The sequence below is a fragment of the Falco punctatus genome, assembly GCF_963210335.1.
Source record: "Falco punctatus genome assembly, chromosome: Z".
NCBI classification, from domain to species: Eukaryota; Metazoa; Chordata; class Aves; order Falconiformes; family Falconidae; genus Falco; species Falco punctatus.
In genome coordinates this window covers 23,517,228-23,535,636 of record NC_137586.1, presented here as the reverse complement: position 1 = coordinate 23,535,636, position 18,409 = coordinate 23,517,228, and the positions used below count along the sequence as shown (strand labels likewise).

Here is an 18,409-nt window from a genome sequence, read left to right as displayed (position 1 = left end):
ATTTTCTCACAACAGATTTTGTTGTTTTCCAGTACATTTAATATGTTGAGATGTTTTTGTTAGATACAGTGTATCTTGTCACAGAGTGTCTTTGCTGATGCTTCTTCTGAGATTCTCTTGAAGTTGGTTTGTTTGCTTTTACAGGAGCTTCCTTGGTAAAGGACATCAGAATTTTTGAGTAAGGAGATTAAAAACAAGAAGACAAATAAGGCAGCTGTAAATGAAGGGATGTGTCTTTGTGGGTTTGTAGGTATGCTTCACATGATCCTAGTCAGCCCTCCTATGCTTCAGCCGCCAAAGTTTAGGATGCATACTGGTAGCTCCTCTGTAGCAGCTGGTAACAACTGGATTTTACTTCCCAGCCCACAGCAGTATCTGAGAATTGTCCTTTGGCAGCAGTGGGGGATTTGTAGGCTGACCCGTGTGATGCATCATGGGTGCCTTTTGCCCACAAATTACTGTATTCCTAATCCTCCCTCTAGTGGCCACCAATGCAATTCTTTACCTGTGGCTGGTAGAGCAGGACAGTTGGCTTCCTTCAAAGCCAACACCATTGCTGCTGCAAGGACTGGTGAGTAGCAGTGCTGTGTGAACAGTATCTTTCTTCTCTGGAGACTGCATCATCTGCCCAACATACGTCTGTTTCAGAAGATAGGGGAGAGTGCTTTAAATCCATCTCAGAATTTCAGTTTTCTACTGCACTGTGCACTGCCCATAGCAAGAGGAATACACCATATTTTTTTAAGAACCTTTGGACCAAATATTGGTCCTTTTTTTTCTGGCTACTGAAGGTGTTCATGTTTAGAACTGTCATGACTCATCTTTCTTTTCTGCTGGAAACTGCTGTGGCTGTTACTAGTTGTTAGCTGTTTAAATGCTGCTGTTTGCTTAGCCATATGTAATACACAAAGGACAGCACAAATTCTTTTCTGTGCTGCTAATTAGAGAAAGTCTTGAAACAAAATGGAGTAAGGTGTCAACTTGCTCTGTTATTCTTATTGTTCATCTGTTGGATTCCTGGGTGACATACTGCTTTTTAAACTACTTTTTCAGTAATGGTGAATCTGGTAGGAAAAGGAATATTTTAAAGTAGTATGAAGAAGGGAAGTGCCTAGCTCATAGCAAAATACAGTTCCAAGTATCAGAACCTTAAAAGTACTGCCAAAATCTATTTTTATGATGGCAATGAGTTAGTGATCTTTTTGAAGTCATGGGAGAACTCCCATTGATTTGGGTAGAGACAAAATTTTAGTCACTGATCTGTCATGCAGGTCATTGTCATTTCATAGATTCACAATATGCCATGGAAAAAATAAATGGCTCTGAAGGGATGAGTGTTTGCCTAGATGAAAACATTTTGACTTGATTAATTAACTTTTAAGGGAAGACTTGTGAATCCCTGAAAATTGCAGACATTTATTAATTTAGAACTTTTGGGGGGAAGATTTTCTTCAGTAGCTTATAGTAGCTAAACCAGGCACTTTGCTTTCCTTTCGTTCAGCTTGAGTATGAGGGTATACTTTGGTCGGTTATTTTCACTGAGCTCTGTACTCAGGGAGTAAATATTTCTTTGTAACTATAATTCATGTTAAAACTGTATATACTTTCTTCATATGAGTACTTGCTGTTCCTCCCAGTTTATGAAACATCTTTCACCATACGCCAAAAGAAGCCACAGTTGTAAAAAGGAGCTGAGTCAGGAAGAAAGAAAAGCGAGACAAAAGTTGCAGAGACAGAGACTGTAATTAGAAAATTTGGCTGATAGAAATATGAAATGTTGAAAAAACTTAGAAATGAAACCACTGCATGACTTTTTTTTATTTCTGTAGAATTTATTATGAAGTCCATTACTGGAGTTCTGTTTACTTGGAACTCTGCATCTTTAGGAGAGAAATTTTGCCTTACATCAAAGGATAACAAAATACTAAGCATTAAAGAATTTCTCACTGGAAGTAAAAAAGAACATGTGTGAGGAATATTAGTATGTAAATTATTTTTATTTATGAGGTTAAAAAAATTATATAGGGTCTTTGTGACAGACTGAACAAGTTAAAGGCATCAACATTTTCCTGCCTCTTGGCAGGTGTAGCTCAGCTGTTGTACGTGGACTGATCAAGGTTTGATCATATGATATTCTGTCTTGATCCAAGAAGGCTAAGATGACATAGAGCCAGATATACTTTTATATCAAGGCACAGGTTTTTGTCAAAGCTATAGGTAAATCTAAATTCTAATCCACACATTTAACTTCTGTCCACCTCTGAACATGTCTGCATCTATATTTTAATGTTATATCTTTTTGTCTGGGTAACACTTAAAATACTGTCTTAAAAGAACATCAAATTTGCAAGTATGTATAAGCCAGGAAATGACAGAATTAAGGATGACTATGGAATCTTTAATTGTTTTCTGTCGTTGTGACTGTTCTGTGAAAGAAGGACTAGTTGAGCAGGGACTTGCTGAGGCCATGTCACAGGCTAGTTCATGTCCATTCCACACTAAAGTCTAGTTCTCTCTAAATCAGACTGACTGTATCTGCATTGCATATCATTTGACCAAGTCTGTGCCTTTTAAAACATAGTTACTACTTGATGTATGTTTTCTAATTCAAAGAATCTAAAATATAAAAGTGAGAACTGCATTACAGCCCACTAAAATGATGTTTCTGTATTGTGAATTTTGACGGTATGTGTTGAATGTCATGAAGCAGAGCTAGGCTACAGCAGCATTTTGGCAGTGCAAAGATTAAATTGTTTTTGGACTATTGTATATTGCAGAAGTGTCCAATCTTTGTGCACTCTCTTCTTCATAGTATTTTGAGAGGAATCCACTGCATTCAGCTGTTTCTAGAGCTTGTGGGCCTTGTCTTGGAGAAGGGTAACTAGGGCAGTCAGGAGACAAGGAGCAAGCTAAGAGCAACCTACAATCTTTAATTAGATGGTAATATGCTGTCTCTTCCACTGGATTTCTGTATTATCTCTGCTGTGCTGATGAGTTACATCGGAACAGCAAAAAGTGCTCTGAATTTTCAAGCAGGACCTCTGTTCTAGGGCCAGTTTTGCAGAATAGAATGAGGAGGAGGGTTTCCTGCTTACAACAGCTCAATGTGGTGCCAGAGCTCTGGATTCCATTTGCTACCTCCCTTGTGTGGTTCTCATGTGATGCTGAAAACTCAAAGCATACATTAAGAGTCCTACTTGCTAATTATCAGTTCATCATTATATGGGTACCTCTCTGGAGTGTCTGACCTCTGAAGCGTGCAATGAATTTCATCATTGCATGAAGTGTGTGTAAAGCAAAATATTCTGAAAACTCAATCAGACACCTGAAATCAACAGACTCTTGGCTCAGCAGACATTATGCCTCCTATCCCCCTGTGTCCTTCACAGAGTGGTCTAGGAGATAAAGTCTGTGAAACAACGTTATGTTTTTAAATTGAATGTAAAAAAACAGAAGGAAGTTAGTCTTTCTTTCATGAGAGATTATAAACTGTATTTAGTGTCATTCATGTTAAAGGAGAAAAGAAAAAAAGTATTTCATGGTGTCTCTGACAATGAGCATCATGTTCCGTGTGAACTGAACGCAAATTAAGTTTCCAAAGTCTGAGATTTATTTTGATACTTTCTGGAGTTTTTCTAAAAATAGGTTCTTCAGGTTTAGCAGGTAGTTAAAAAGGCTTGCCTGGTAATAGACAACTCTTTTTATTTTCCTGGATTCATGTACTCATATGTAAGATGAGAATATAATTCCATTAATTTCTAATATCTCTTGGTATCTGTTCTTAGACTTGGAATACCAGAATCACAGCTTTTTTTTTTTTTTTTTTTTTTGTACACTAGGACCTATATTTCTATATTGAAAAACTTGTCTTTAAAATACAGTTTTATAGTATCTGAACTAGTTCTTCCTCTCTGGAAATATTATGTAAAACTTAGCTACATACATTCTTCATATTAATTCCCTTTTTTCCTGAATATTCACCACCAGCTGCTCTACTCCTGAGTTTTCAGAAGCAAAGTTTGTTACTATCTCATATAGGTCTTTATAGATGGTGGCAGACTTGGATAAGACTACAGTAGAACAGTGCCAGAAAATACCAGCATGTATAGTGCAAGTTCATCTATACAGAGAAAAGTGGGAGAGGAGAGAACACAGGGAATTCAGAAGGGTTGGATGGATAAACGATTTGCTGGAATTCAGAAAAAAATGAGTATTTTCTTTAAGGACCTGGTTATTGTTTAATGAGGAAGTCTGAGAAAGGGAAAACTAGGATACATAGAAATAGTAGTAGAATAAAGTGCTAAAATGGGAAAGGATGATATACATCACTTGTAGATCACAGAATAGTAGTTTATTTACTTGCATGCCTGTCTTTTCCTACATGTTACCTTGTAGCTTTCCAAAGGCAAGTGTATGACTGTCCAGATTCATAAGTAGTATTAAGAAGTGAACTGCTGGTGGTATTGTTCAAAAAAATGCCACAAAGGAAAAAAAGTAATCCTTCTCTGTGTTTTTATTTTCATATACATTTAAAAATAAAGTATATGCCCCCCCTTTTTTTTTATTTCTTCTGTGCTTCATATATTCCATGCTTAATAAATTCTAGCAACAAATGACAGCATTTATTATCTAGAATTTACCAGGTATACTAAACAGGGGTTTTGATTTCATTCATTTTATTAGAGTTCATCTCTAGATAAGTTGAATGCCCTAGATATTGATGAGTTTTTATGAAATATTCAGGTAGTATAATATTATAAGTTAATTGATTGCCATCCAGTTTTCTTTGCTGCTCATCACTCTTATTGAGTGGTGCCTACGATGTTTTCCTTTCATGCCTTTCAGACAAATTATGAAACTGTCTTTAGACAAATAAAACATACTTGCTCTCTTCAAGGAAAATGTAAGTTTGGCTCTGTGATGAACATCTTGTGATCTGATGAGTGAGCTCAGAAAGTATGTCTGGGTTAACCAGCATGCACTAGTTTTAATGATGCAGGATTCACAATATATTGGTACTGGCATCTTTATAATTAACTGTTGCAATCGCAAACCACAATTTTTGGGATTGCTTTTATAAATAGATACAGCATTTACATGCCTGAAATTTTAATTTAAGAATAAAATGTAATTTAGAATTTGGCTGCTGAAAGTCATGCAGACTATTTGTAAATTGAAATCTGCAAAACATCTCAGTTCTCTGGAGATTATGGTCACTAAACCACTGAAGTTTTGTTTTCTATTAGACTTGCATTGACCAGTCATGAGGACATTTTATGTCTTTTATTATAAACTATAAATCTGTAGGTTTGAAAGCAGGGTGTTTCTGTCTAACTGCTTGTAATTATACCCCCAAGAGTTTAAATGAACTTGTTTAGCTGTGCTTTTTAGATTATTTTAAGAGAGACCATGTATTTGGGGAAGAGTTGATAATTTAAAAAGATTTTTTTCAAGGCCCACAGGGCTTAACCGAGTTGTAGCTGTTGTCTGGATAAAAACTGTATGTCTAGGTTTTTCCATTTCTTTTCCTTGTCTTAAACTCAGAATCTGCATTTTTTTTCTGAGATATTTTTAAATAACACTGTAATTAGACTGCAGTAACATAAAGTTTATGTACTATGTGGCAAGATGCTGCAGAACATTTTAAAATTTGGTAATATATTGCCTAGCATGGATTAAAGATTCTTCAATGTGTAAGTGAATAGTGGTGAATACTGTCTTATGGGTGATATGCTACCAGACCAACATTCAATTAATAACATGTCTGACTTAATTTTTTTTTTTAAACTGAGCACAATGATACTAAGTGTTCGTAGTACTTCAGAACACTTTCTTATTACATAGCTCTTCAGAAATTAATTCATCGAGGCTGCCAATTTTTAGCCAATGTCTAGAAGGAAATGTGTCTGATGCCAGTAGCAAATTCAGGGAAAGGTTAACATTAATATCTATGTTATTGCATATATATATTTGTGAGAATGATATACATCATTAAAATGCTTAATCCTAGAGTGTGCATGAATTTGAGTGAAATATCTTTATGAAGGCAATATTCATCCTATTTTATCAGACACCAAGAGAATTAAGGCAGTTTGTGATAGAAAGGATAAATGATTATTCATCAGAGTTGAACATAAATTCCGTGTCATCTAACATTGCCATGTTATAGCGTTGCTGTTCAGCTATACCTTTTGAATACTATTTCTTCTTACGGTGAAGTCTGAGAGAAAATTGCAAAAGAAATACTCCTACTCAGGTTGATTTTAATTATTCTCATCTGTTGGCAGTGTTTGCATAGATTATAGGATTTAAAGTGAATCATCTTGTCACAGCTTCTCAGGTATTTAGATCTTCCACTTATTTTTTATGAACCAAAGGAAGATTTTTATAAAGGAGACCCTCATCTGGTAAACATTTTTCTCTCTCTTTCGTGATGCAGTTTATATGCCTTTTCTTTACTAAAACAGTATTAAAAGAGTAGAGAACTGAAGAAAATATCTCATTCTCTGTGTGTGTGTGTGTATGTGTGTGTGTGTGTGTATATATATATATATATATATATATATATATATAAATCTATACCAACATTGAACTACTAGCTGATTTGAAATTTTGAAAAGTATAAAGGTCTAGAAGTAAGTGACAAATGGGGCAAAGTGTAAAATCATAGGTCATGCTTAGCTAGCTAGATGTATTTTAATATATAATTAATATTCTAGACTAAGGAAATGCAGTAAGTTTGTTGATCTAGACTTTCTTAAGGCATTTGTTGTCACCTACACCTAAAAAAGAATTAGAAAAGCTTAGTGGATGAGGCATGATCAAAATGTAAATTAATGGTCCAAAAGGCAGTGAGCCTAGTGGGCTTCTTATAGGCCTTTCACATGGCTCATGAGACTTCAGTTTTTCTTGGTTTTCAGCATAAGAAGTAGAAAGCTCTGATGTAATTTGCTGACAGTGCAGTGCTAGGAAAAGTATGGGGAAGACTGAGATATGTGATAGTCATGATAATTTTAGGATGTATTTATTTAAAAGTATTAATGACACTGGATAAGACACTAGTAAAATCTCTGGAGTACTGGGAACAGTTGGTATTGTGGCTGTAATAAACTCAGGTATGAGCAGACACACAGAAAGGTTGTGATGCTGACCAAAGGAATGTTGTATCTAACAACACAGATACTGCAAGAGTTGACTTGGTTAACACAATAAAGTTACTTGAATAGAAAACTGGTTTGACTTTAAAAAATTAATTTGGCATTTAGTCCACCTAGAATGGAAATTGGAATACTTAGTCCCAGGTGTGAAGTTCAGAGAAAAAAAATATACCTGGGCTTGAAGTGGAATTTGATCAGTTTATGAAAGGGGGTTGCATAGAGTGGTTCTCAGCAATAGAAGGGTGTTACGTCTAGTTGTATGTTCCAAGTTCCTGTGTTCCAAAGTTATTTAATTGCCCTTACAGGCAAGGTCTCACTGAATTTCTGCTTATATCATTTCACGTAATGGAAATATTAGGTTCTGAGGATGCTATATATGGAACATCTTTATATGAAGCACCAAAGTCTTTGAAACCTGATGGGTGAATATGTGGAAGAGAATATCTGTATGTTAACACAATTGGCCACCAGTTGTGGAGGCATGTACCTCTGGCCCTTGAGGGTTCCCCATGCTAATGAGTTGAGTTGTTTCTCAATTCCAGCTGGACCTATCTATCTAGCAAAATTATTTTTTTCCAACATGTAAAGCACACAAATTGAAAATTAGCAAAAAAATTGAGGTTGGTTACTGTTCAAAAATGGTATTTTCTTTTTACCTTATTCATGTAGATTTGTGTATGTAGGATACACTTGGAACCAACAAATATGGCAGCCTTCCACATGGTTCAGTGCTACCTAGTGTTGTCTAATGTGGCGTCCAGATACATGTAGAAAGAGGAGCAAATGGCTCACCTGTAAGACATATGTGTCACATTAATCATGTTTTGTTATAAATAAAGCTTACTTTAAAAATATTGTGTTGTTTATGGATAACCTGAGATGTCAGGCATGTGAGATTACACACAACCTTATTAAAGTGCCTGCTTTGTGAAGGTTGTGTGTAGCTGTAATCAGAAAGGAGATAGCCCAGCAGCAAAGCTCTGGACTCTGGATTTAGGTACTGCAGTAGAGTGAAGTCTCCAGCATTTAGGCATCTTTGGTCTCAACATGGTTAATGATTTTGAAGTGAGGTGAGGAGGCAGGTGATTTTGAAGACTGATACAAAGTTCTTACCTGCTAAGGAAGCATCCTGTAAGTAGTACGTTGAGTGATGAATCTAACTCCTCCTGCTTGTCAGGTACATGAACATTAGAGTTGAGGACACATGGAACATTATGTGCTTAGGATCCAGACTGCTGGGTTTACTGTGAGTATTTGAATTAAAAAGGTTGTATTTTTATGAGGGATAACAACCATATTCTGCAGGATGCCATGAGAATTACCTATTAAAGTAGCAATTCCCTACTGCAGACTGAAGAGGTGTCAGCTGGGAATATATCTCCAGAAGAGTACTCTTAACTATGTTCCATAGGAAGTTGAGGAGTTGAAGAGGGTGGGGAAAGAGAAAGTAAGCTTTCTGGGCCACAGTGCAGCCAGGGAGGCAAGATTCACGGGGCTTGTGGCAGGAAGAAAAGGAAGGGGTTTAATCTGTAGCCAGAAAATAAGACATTAATCTAGCATGGGCACGTATGGATTTTCATCCTTGATCTCAAGATGATTTAGACATTTTACATCAGACCGTAATTGAATAAAAACTAGACATAATCTACGGACTATAATTCATAGTCTTGCCACCTTAGCTAAATTAACAACTAAGTCTTAAAAGTTACCATGTGCTCATGGAAATTAGGCAACCCCTCAGGGTGAGAAGGGATTGTACTTCACTCCTGCATCTGCAGCCTCATGGGGGAGTGCAGGCCATCCTCAGAACTCACAGAAAAGGTTACCATTTGCCCCATGTCCTTTGCACGTAATGTCGTGAAGATAGTTCACATGTGTGTAGACTGGGAGATTTCTGTTCATAACCAAGCAGGATGCTCTGTGGGCCAAACTTCAGACATCTCAAGGCTAGGCTTGACTCATTGTTGGAATTAAATACCTGAAGTTACTACTTCTGTAGAAGTCACATTTTGGGAACACAAGTAGGAGATTCGATTCTTGTCAATAATTAATAACAAAATAAACAATTACAAGGTAAGTTGGAACCAACAAATAACGGCAGCCTATTGTTTGAAATGAGCAAAAGGACTTCCAATATTTGGTGAAACAAATTCCATGTCTTTAGTGGGATGTTTAGTGTCTGAAAAACATATTTATGTAATTAATTTTACTACTGCACGTCTACCTCCTATAAAAAGCTTGTCTTAAAATGAAGACAAGGCTGTGAAGTAAAGTTGGCAGATATTTGAAGCCAGGATGTTTTAATCCCTATGAAATTGTAAGCATTTCACTTAGATTTTTTTTTCATGAAATTTTCACATTTCATTTTTTTAAGAAGTTAAATAATTGCTTCTGTATTTATGAAAAGTTCAGGGCTTTTTGCAACTTTTCTCATACAAATAGTTGTGTTATTTCAGTATTATGACTACTCATGTTCAATAAGAACTGCAAATGAATTGCAGATCCACAGGTCTTTTTATGTTAGCAAACATTATACAGCTTGTTCTAAAAAGAGAGGGGGAGGCCTCGTGTACTACTACTCTTCACAGTTCTCTGAGGTACACTGCTGCCATGTCAATGGTTCTTTAATGCCTTTCTTTAGATCCTACTTTTTAAAAATCAGAAGTTCTGCTTAACACACTACTTATGTTGCCTTGGCAGCGTTACATCATTATATTTTGGGAATGATAATGAGGTCTGAGCTGCCCTGTTGAGGATTAACAGTGAGAGAGGAGCTGGGAGTGCCAGACGAAATGAGCATTCACAGAGAGAAACTGCATATTTCAGAATGAATAATACTTCTATTTTTTTAATGAAGGAAATGTTTATAGGATAACATGTATAAAAATGCAATACTGCTTCCCAGTATCGCTGGTTTATTTTAAAGCAGAGCACAAAACCAATAATTCTCCATTGAAGTGTGACCACATTCTATTTGGTGATGTTTTCTTTGGAAATTGAAGTGTCTTTTACTGGGAGAGGAGGGCAGACAGAAAATGGATTTTGTACAATATACAAATAAAAACAGTCTGTTAGTAAATCTATAAATATATTCCCTTTGTTTTAGAAAACAACAGCATTTTATAATCTTCTCTCAATGGGGTGGCCTAAAATTGAAGGCAAATGAAAGATTTATTGTGGTCAGGGGCCATTCAGTCAATTGGAATTCACACCCCTGCAGCATTCATCCAGTTAAAGTGGGATGGTAGGATTAATAATCAATAGGTGAAATACACTTTTACTCAACAAGTAGAAGAAGAGCAAGAATGATTAATTAATGGTGTTTCATTTCATCCCAAGGTGTGCAGAAACAAGAGGTGGTGTGTAAAAGGCTGGATGACAGCTCCATTGTACAAAACAGTTACTGTGACCCTGACAGTAAGCCTCCAGAAAACCAAAGAGCCTGCAACACTGAGCCTTGCCCACCTGAGTAAGTCATTGATGTGTTTTGCATAGATAGAAGAATCTTTGTAGTCTATAATAAATCCTGTTGATCAAATGTCTATAAAATTGTGATCTAGTATTAGCGTCCTGTCTTATCAGACAAGATATGTAGTTTTGGTTTATGGTTTCTTGTTCCTGTGAAATCAGTTGTGGAAAATACATACTTTGACCTAGAGGAGGCCTGATCTGACTGAAGAACACTGGTGTTTAAACTACACAGAGAAGCTCAGACATTTTAAGTAAAAAGATACTAGCAAAGCAGTTTCTTAAGGTGTAAGTATCAGATGTGGTGATACCGCTCAGAGTAGAACTGGATACCATTCTTAAGACAAGAATGACAGAAGAATCATGAGGTGAGATTAACTTTGCCATAGATATTTATATTACATATTGAATGTCTGCCATATTTTTAAGTGTGTTATATTGAAATTAGGGTTGAAGTGTTCACATGAGAGATGGCAAATGTAGAGAATTCTCAACAGAACAAACCATTTACTGGTAATTATTTTGTCACACAACATTCTATCCAGGATACTGAGTATTGTACAGTAATGCTGTGTGCCTTTAGAATAGGTACCTACTTTTTTGCATGTATTTAGTTTTATTTTGAAAGATAGCTATGCTATATACTGAAAACATAATTAAAACCACATCAGCTCATTTGTTCAATAACAAAATTTGGCAAGGACCTATAGTGTAGCTTAATCTTGCTACAAAACTTGTTTAGAAACAGTCGTGATATTTTCACTAGAAAATTATTTCAGCATGTGTACAGCAGCTTCTTATGTTTTGAGACAAAACTTGTGGAAAAACTGGAACAGATACAACAGTTCATTGATTCGTAGGCTCTGGTTAGTTTTCTGATAATCTATTACTATATTCTAATTGTGCGTGAAAATCACTAATGCTGATTAAATGTAGAGACAATAAAGAAGTACTTGGTCTCTTTTAAATATCTCTTAGAAATTGGAAAATTGTAGCATGAAGGACACTGGGAGAAATGAGACAAAACCATAATGCATTAACATTGCAACAGGTCTTCATTTTCCTCCTGGAGTATCAGCTGCTTCCTTGGTATGGTGACTAGTTGCAGGATGTTAAAGCAATGTCTTCTACACTTACTCACATGTCATGTACCAAACTCCTTTGACATAAACAGAAGTGAAGCCATTACACTGCTTTCACTATGAGTGTGCTTTAACATGAATGTGCTGCCTCACAAACAGGTCTAAAGTAGGTCTAAATATTGGCCCCACAGTCTATTTGTAAATAGATGTTTCCTCTGCAAGGTTGTGCACTTAGATTCTGTTTGGGTAACACTGTTTAGTATGGCTCTAAGTGTGCTGACTAAATTGTAATGGCATGTACCTGAGAGCAGATCTTGTCAAGTGGTCATGTTTGGTCAGTTCCTTTTTACCAAACACATCCCTATACCTTCCTTTGTGTGGCTTAACTATTAAAAAATTAGCACTTCAAAGTAGTGTTAACATAGCTATTCCAAACTAGTCTGAACTACTCAAAGCAGCTCAGACATTGTAAGTAAAAAGATAGAAGCAGTTTCTTAGGGTGTGTCAGATGTGGTGCATAGTGCTCAGAGTAGAACTGGGGACCATTCTTAAGGCAAGAATGACAGAAGAATCTTGAGGCGACACTAACTTTGCTGTAGGTATTTATATTACATACTAAATGTTTGACGTATTTTTAAGTATATGAATTTTTATTTTTTTGCACTGACGTTATTTAAAAAACAAGAAGACACACACCACACACCTCCCATCCTACAAAGTAGTACACCTCTGCATTCTGCATCCAGTACAGCAGGGACATTGATCAACATGGTGAAACTCAAGTCATCAAGATTTAGAAAGGGGGTGGTGTGTGTTAATCAGCATCTGCTTGAGTATGTCAGAGCAGTTCAGCCCACATCTGCCTCCATTCTGATGTTCCTCACAGGGTGAATACAAAGTGCCAAACTCCTAAGAAAGTGTTCTTGATTCCTGATCGTGTAAGTAGTCTAGAAGAAAGCTGTTCAGGTAACAGATGGTTACCCAAAGAAGTTTAGCCCTTTTGGCTGAACTATTTGTCAACCAGTAAGACTTACTCTTTTACATGGAGTGGCCAAGTACTTCCTTTTTCAACTAACATAATTCTGTTTCCCCTGTGGTATCTTCCAAAGGTTATTATAATGTTACTCTAACTGAAATGACAGTTACATTATACTTGATGTCCCTGAGCAGCAGCAGCAGCAGCGACTGTGTTTGTTCACAGTATTTTGTTTGTTGTTGTGATAATAACTCTTAAAATTCCAGTTTTCAAGAAATGATACAGGTAACTCAGTAATATGAATTATGAATAACACTTTCTTGTTGTAATGTATAAACATAAAAGGTACCTGAGAATGCACTTCAGTAAATCATAGTAACAACTAAAAATTTAACAGTTCAGCCTCTCCAAAGCTCCGAAGAGCTTCTGTTTCTCCCTACTGTGGTAAAAGCATAAGTTTGGTGGCAAAGAATCACAATTCGATTATCTTTTGCTGCAAAATTAATGACAGAATGTGGCGTGTTCATTTGCATTTCTGTATTGAGAGAATATAGAATGTAGAATTCCTATTAGTTTATATTAGCATATATGTTCTGTAACACAAGACAGGATAGCAGCATGTTTTGTTTTGACAAAGGCATCAGAAAATGACAGATTTTATGAGGCAGCTCCAAGCATACCTCCAGGAATGTGCACGGTGACTACTGGCACCTGGCATTTTTGTCATGTTGGCAACACCTGATAGTATGCTAGCCTTCCTCCTTTGCAAGGATAATACAGATGAGTGCATCTAATTAGAGTATGAAGTCCTGAAGACAAAATGTGCTCAACAGTGTGAAGAGAGATTTCCAGTGAACTGAGCTGCATTAACCATTCATCAGTAGGAAAAAAACCACGAAACAAAAAATGTCACAGCAGGATTAACAAGTGCTTTAATGTATTTACTCTAATTAGTAAGAATATTTTGCATTTATAAAAAAGTATAGAAACATGAGAATTAACTCTCAGAAAGCCGAATTCTGAGATCAAAATATTTTAATGTAATGATACCTGAGTGGCAACTATCTTGGCTTTTAACTTGTGCTGCAACCTACAGTAGTGGTTCCCAAACAATTCAAGTTGTTAACCACTTTCAGAGAAACAATTTCAGGCAAGTCTTGTGCAAATCTGCTTAGATAGCTGCAGCTGTGTCAGGCTGAACACTCCTTTCTAACTAGTAGCCTAGGCTGGAAGTTGCTGCTATAGAAAAACACAAAGTAGTAGTATTATTGGAAGATATACTTGCAGTGTGACATAAATTAAAATACTCAGTAAAAGACCTGTAAGTTTCTATTTTGTTTCACTGTGAATACATGTATTATTAACAGTTATTTGGGTTTAGTAATTTAAACTATTTGGATTTTGGGTTTGTGCAGTTATCCACTCTATTTGTGAAATACATTAACTGAGTCTCCTAACTTTTTCTGTCCAGGTGGTTTATAGGGGATTGGTCAGAATGCAGTAAGACTTGTGATGGAGGAATGCGTTCACGGACAGTTCTCTGTATCAGAAAGATTGGACCTTCTGAGGAGGAGACACTGGACAATACCAACTGTTTAACACACCGGCCTGTTGAAAAAGAGCCCTGTAACAATCAGTCCTGTCCTCCCCAGTGGGTTGCTTTGGACTGGTCAGAAGTAAGGCAATTTTGCTGTGTTACCTCATTGGTAATAGTGGAGACAGGAACTCTGATCACTGAAGATTAGTATATTTTCTATTACTACTTTGTAAAGCATTAATAAGAAATTCAAAACTTCATAGGTTTAATACTGAAGCAGTTTTTTCTTTATTCTTTCCTTGTATGTTTGTCAAACAGTTATGACCTGGTTTTATTAATCATAGTAGAAAAAATAGTAAAATACAAAATAGAATAGTAAAGCAGTAAAAAAAACCAATGAAACACACACCCCCTAGAACAGCCATTTGATATGAGATAATTGTCTTAAAGATAACAGCAATTTCCATTTCCATTGATTTTTGAACAGGCAAGTAGCTGCATAGTAGAGATGATAGGTTTACCATATCAGAAGCCAGAACAGACTGTTTGTTTGTTGTTTTTTTTCTTTTTCCTGAAGTAACCATGCTGATGTAAAGCATCACATTCTTAGGAACATACCTCAAAAGGCAGACCTAAAAGTTGGTATTCTTTTTATTAAAGAGAGAACATCTTTCATTAAGTATGGTGATAGGTCTTACAGTGTAAGCCAAACTTACACTATACCTTATACTGATTCAGGTATTAAATGTGAAGAATGTGAACCAGTGCAGCTGGAAGGAAAGGCAGATTCATTTGAATGGGACTGTATCACATGCAAATCAGAGTGCAAAAATGTCTTTTTATTTTTTTCAGATCCTTGCTATCCTGGACTCCCATCTCACCCCACTTTTTATCTCAGAGTACCCTTTGAACTACTTACAAGTTAGGATTTCCTGAGTTGCCATATCTGTGTCCTTGTTGTCGAATGCAGCCATATCATATAATTGCTTTCATAAACTGATTAAATTATGTTTTAAAATTAGTTAGTTTGGAGGTTTGTCCCACTGCTTCTTGGAAAACTTTTCCTGAACTTCCATCTTTGAATTGCAAGAAGCATTCTAATGTTTAGTTCTATGCCAGTTTATACCTGTTTGCTTTTGTTACATGAAACAGCTGTTCTTCCTTCCCAGCTATTATTCATCAGCAATTAATTAATCTTGATCACATTCTGCTTTCATGTTTCAGTTTGAATTTGTCTTCCTGGAAATGGATTACTAGAGTTAGAGGAGGTTTCACACGTGCCTTATCCTTTTATTTCCTGCCTCTAATGAAAATAACCATAACCTACAGTGTATCAGCATACCCTAAATAAGCTTCTTTTGTTCCACGGCTATCACATATTAATTACATACAGTCGTCTTATACTTTCTTAATATATCCATATCTTTATCCTCCTTTTTAAATTTTTTTTTTATATATATGCATGCTTTTGCATATCATGCTGCCAAAATTTACTTCATTTCAGTTATTAATGTCTTCATGGTTGTCCAATTCTTTCTGCAGAGCATACCTCTGCACACCTGTGCTATCTGCAGTTTCAGTGATTTCAGAAACACTGAAGAACTGAAACTGCTTTTGTGTGAACATCATTAAGTAGACTGGAAAGAAATATGAGTCAGATCAGTCTTATAACTGATCCAAGAGATTTTTGCAGGTAGCATCTCTGAAATCCTAAACTGCAGCAGTTGTCACCCCCCTTTCAAATACTTTAATGAAGCCCAGTTATGTAAGAACTGTTCCATTTTGTCTAAAAAAGTGAAAGGGGACTATCAGAAGAAACTCAAATAACCTACCGGTGATATACCCATAATTCATTGTATCCCATTTTCTGTGTACTTGCTTGCCTTTAAACAGTCTTTCATTCAAAGTAAATGATAAATCACTGAATACTATAAAGAAGGTTGATGTGCCTGTAGTTGCACAGATCTCTTCTGCACACAGATACTTTTAGCTCCAAAAGTTGTTAGAGTCTCTGGAATTTCAAGGCATAAAGAAGGAAGCCTACTAGAGTCACTGTGAACACCCACAGAAGTGGTACAGAACAGTTTTTACCATAATTTGTTAATGCAGGTAATATAGTTCATGAGATCACAGAGTGGTTGAGGTTGGAAGGGACGTCTGAAGGTGATCTTGTCCAACCCTCTCTGCTCTAGCAGGGCCACCTAGAGCCAGTTATCCAGGACCATGTCCAGACAGCTTTCTAATATCTCCAAGAATGGGAATTCAATCTGCTGTTAATAATAGTCTAAGCATTAGTGGCAGTACTTAAAAGTAGTAATATCCATGTCTTAAATTACAGTGTTGTGAACTGCCATGGAAGCTGTTGTTGTTCCTTTTCTTGATGTCTGAATTTCATGCTTGTATAATCTCCATCTGTTCTTAGCTGAAGAAACTACTTTTGTAGACAAATTTATTATTATTATTATTATTTTATTATTGTACCCATTATTTTCCTTTGAACAAAAGGAAAATGTGTCAACTTGCTGTACTGTTCAGCTGGCTTTGTTCTATAAGGAATTATGAATGAAATGCCATTTTAAAGAGCTTTTAAATCCAAGAAAAATCTTCTAAAATACAATGTGAGCTTTTGAAATTTTCTTGTTTTCATTAATTTATCAGGCAGATACTTTTTCTTGTTTTCATTAATTTATCAGGCAGATACTTTTGCTTATATTCTGAATCTCCTGTTATTTGTACCAGGTTTTATTAATAATCCACTATCATAAACCAGGTAGGTCATTCCTACACAATACCTCTATCTGTCTCTAGTTTTACTCAGTTTAAGGTAACAGATATTTTTTAGAATCAGTTCTATAAAAAGTTGTCAGCTTTGTGTCCTGAAACCTGTAGAAAAGCAGTTTCTTTTAGCAACTTTTCTCAGTGTAGATCGGGACCTCGAGAAACATAGAAACGGCACAGTGAATCTACATGCAGAACAGTATTTTTTTACCCCACTGGTAGCCAGCATTTCACACAAGAAGTAGGGCACGAAAATCAAGACAGAAAAGGTATTGAAGTGTCCTTGTCGCTACTTGAAAAGGTACAGTGTATTCCAGCTCTTTGAAAAGGAATCTGACTTAAAGCGGAAATGAGAGAAGGAAAGAATGGATGAGTGGAAGGGGATGTTCAGTTGAAGACTGTCATACCACATCTCTTGTTGATAGTTTGTAAGCTCTTTGCATCCATTTTCACAGTACTTTATTTCCAACTGGAATATCTAGACATCATCTCAGTACTAACAAATAATAGTATCCATATGATAAGTTACAGAGCCATAGATATGTGTTGGCTATATACTATTACCCTTTAGCTACCTCCTTGAGACATTGCTCACTAATGCATCATCCTTAGAGCTTTTAACATTGCCACCCTCATAAGCGTCAACAATTTTTTAAGGCTTTTTTGCCAGCCTTTTATACAGCAGGAGTGTGTTATAATTTTGAACAAAATCATTCTGTCTAAAGATTCAAGCTCTGCTAAGCTTCTGGTTGTGATGGTATTTAATCAGGATTGTGAAGAAGTGCCAAATTCTTTCTGATCCAAATTTTGCCTGATGTAACTTGGCAAACTGTCTTGACTCATGATACCATTTTAATATAATGAGAAATACAGCGCTTTTTTCTGTTCAGGGTTCCCAGAAATATAATGTATTAAGATCCTGTACTAATATATATCAAAACATTTTTATATTTGTATTTTATTAATTTCTGACAGAAGCATGAAAAAGAAAACAAGAGTGAACTCAAAAAATGAAAAGTTGAATACTGCTTCCATTGAAACCAATGGCAAACCTTAGTACTTTTCTCTGGAATGCAAGTTCTAAAGTTTTGTTTTCATACCCAGAAGAAGCAGTATGTGATACAAATCAAACAAGTGTAGAACACATGTACTAATTTTTTAGTCTTCAGTAATTATTAACAAGAAATTCTGTATCTTTTTGGTCAAAGAAACAAAAACATTTTGTAAACATGCACATTAAAGAAAGTCCTTAGGAGAACATAAAAGTGCTTTTATCAAATACTAATTAAAGCTAACAGTCTGTTGCCCAGTGGAATGTAGCCATTCTCAGGTAATGTCAGTTTTACCATAAACTTTTTCATGCTTTGCAATAGTTTAGCTTTGACTGAATTATTCTGCCCTCTATAAATAA

The 18,409-nt window shown here is 35.9% G+C and overlaps 1 protein-coding gene across 9 annotated transcripts in view; it reads left to right on the top strand.

Annotated features, from left to right (window-relative positions):
- The window catches only part of ADAMTS6 (ADAM metallopeptidase with thrombospondin type 1 motif 6), a 186,698-nt gene that overhangs the window by 154,072 nt on the left and 14,217 nt on the right, over positions 1 to 18,409 (top strand). For 5 of the 9 annotated variants that reach the window (XM_080372810.1, XM_080372811.1, XM_080372812.1 and 2 more), the window contains 2 exons: positions 10,497 to 10,626; positions 14,155 to 14,359. In XM_080372810.1, coding sequence (XP_080228936.1) covers positions 10,497 to 10,626; positions 14,155 to 14,359 — 335 coding nt within the window. The other 4 variants (XM_080372814.1, XM_080372813.1, XM_080372816.1 and 1 more) reach the window with 4 other exon arrangements.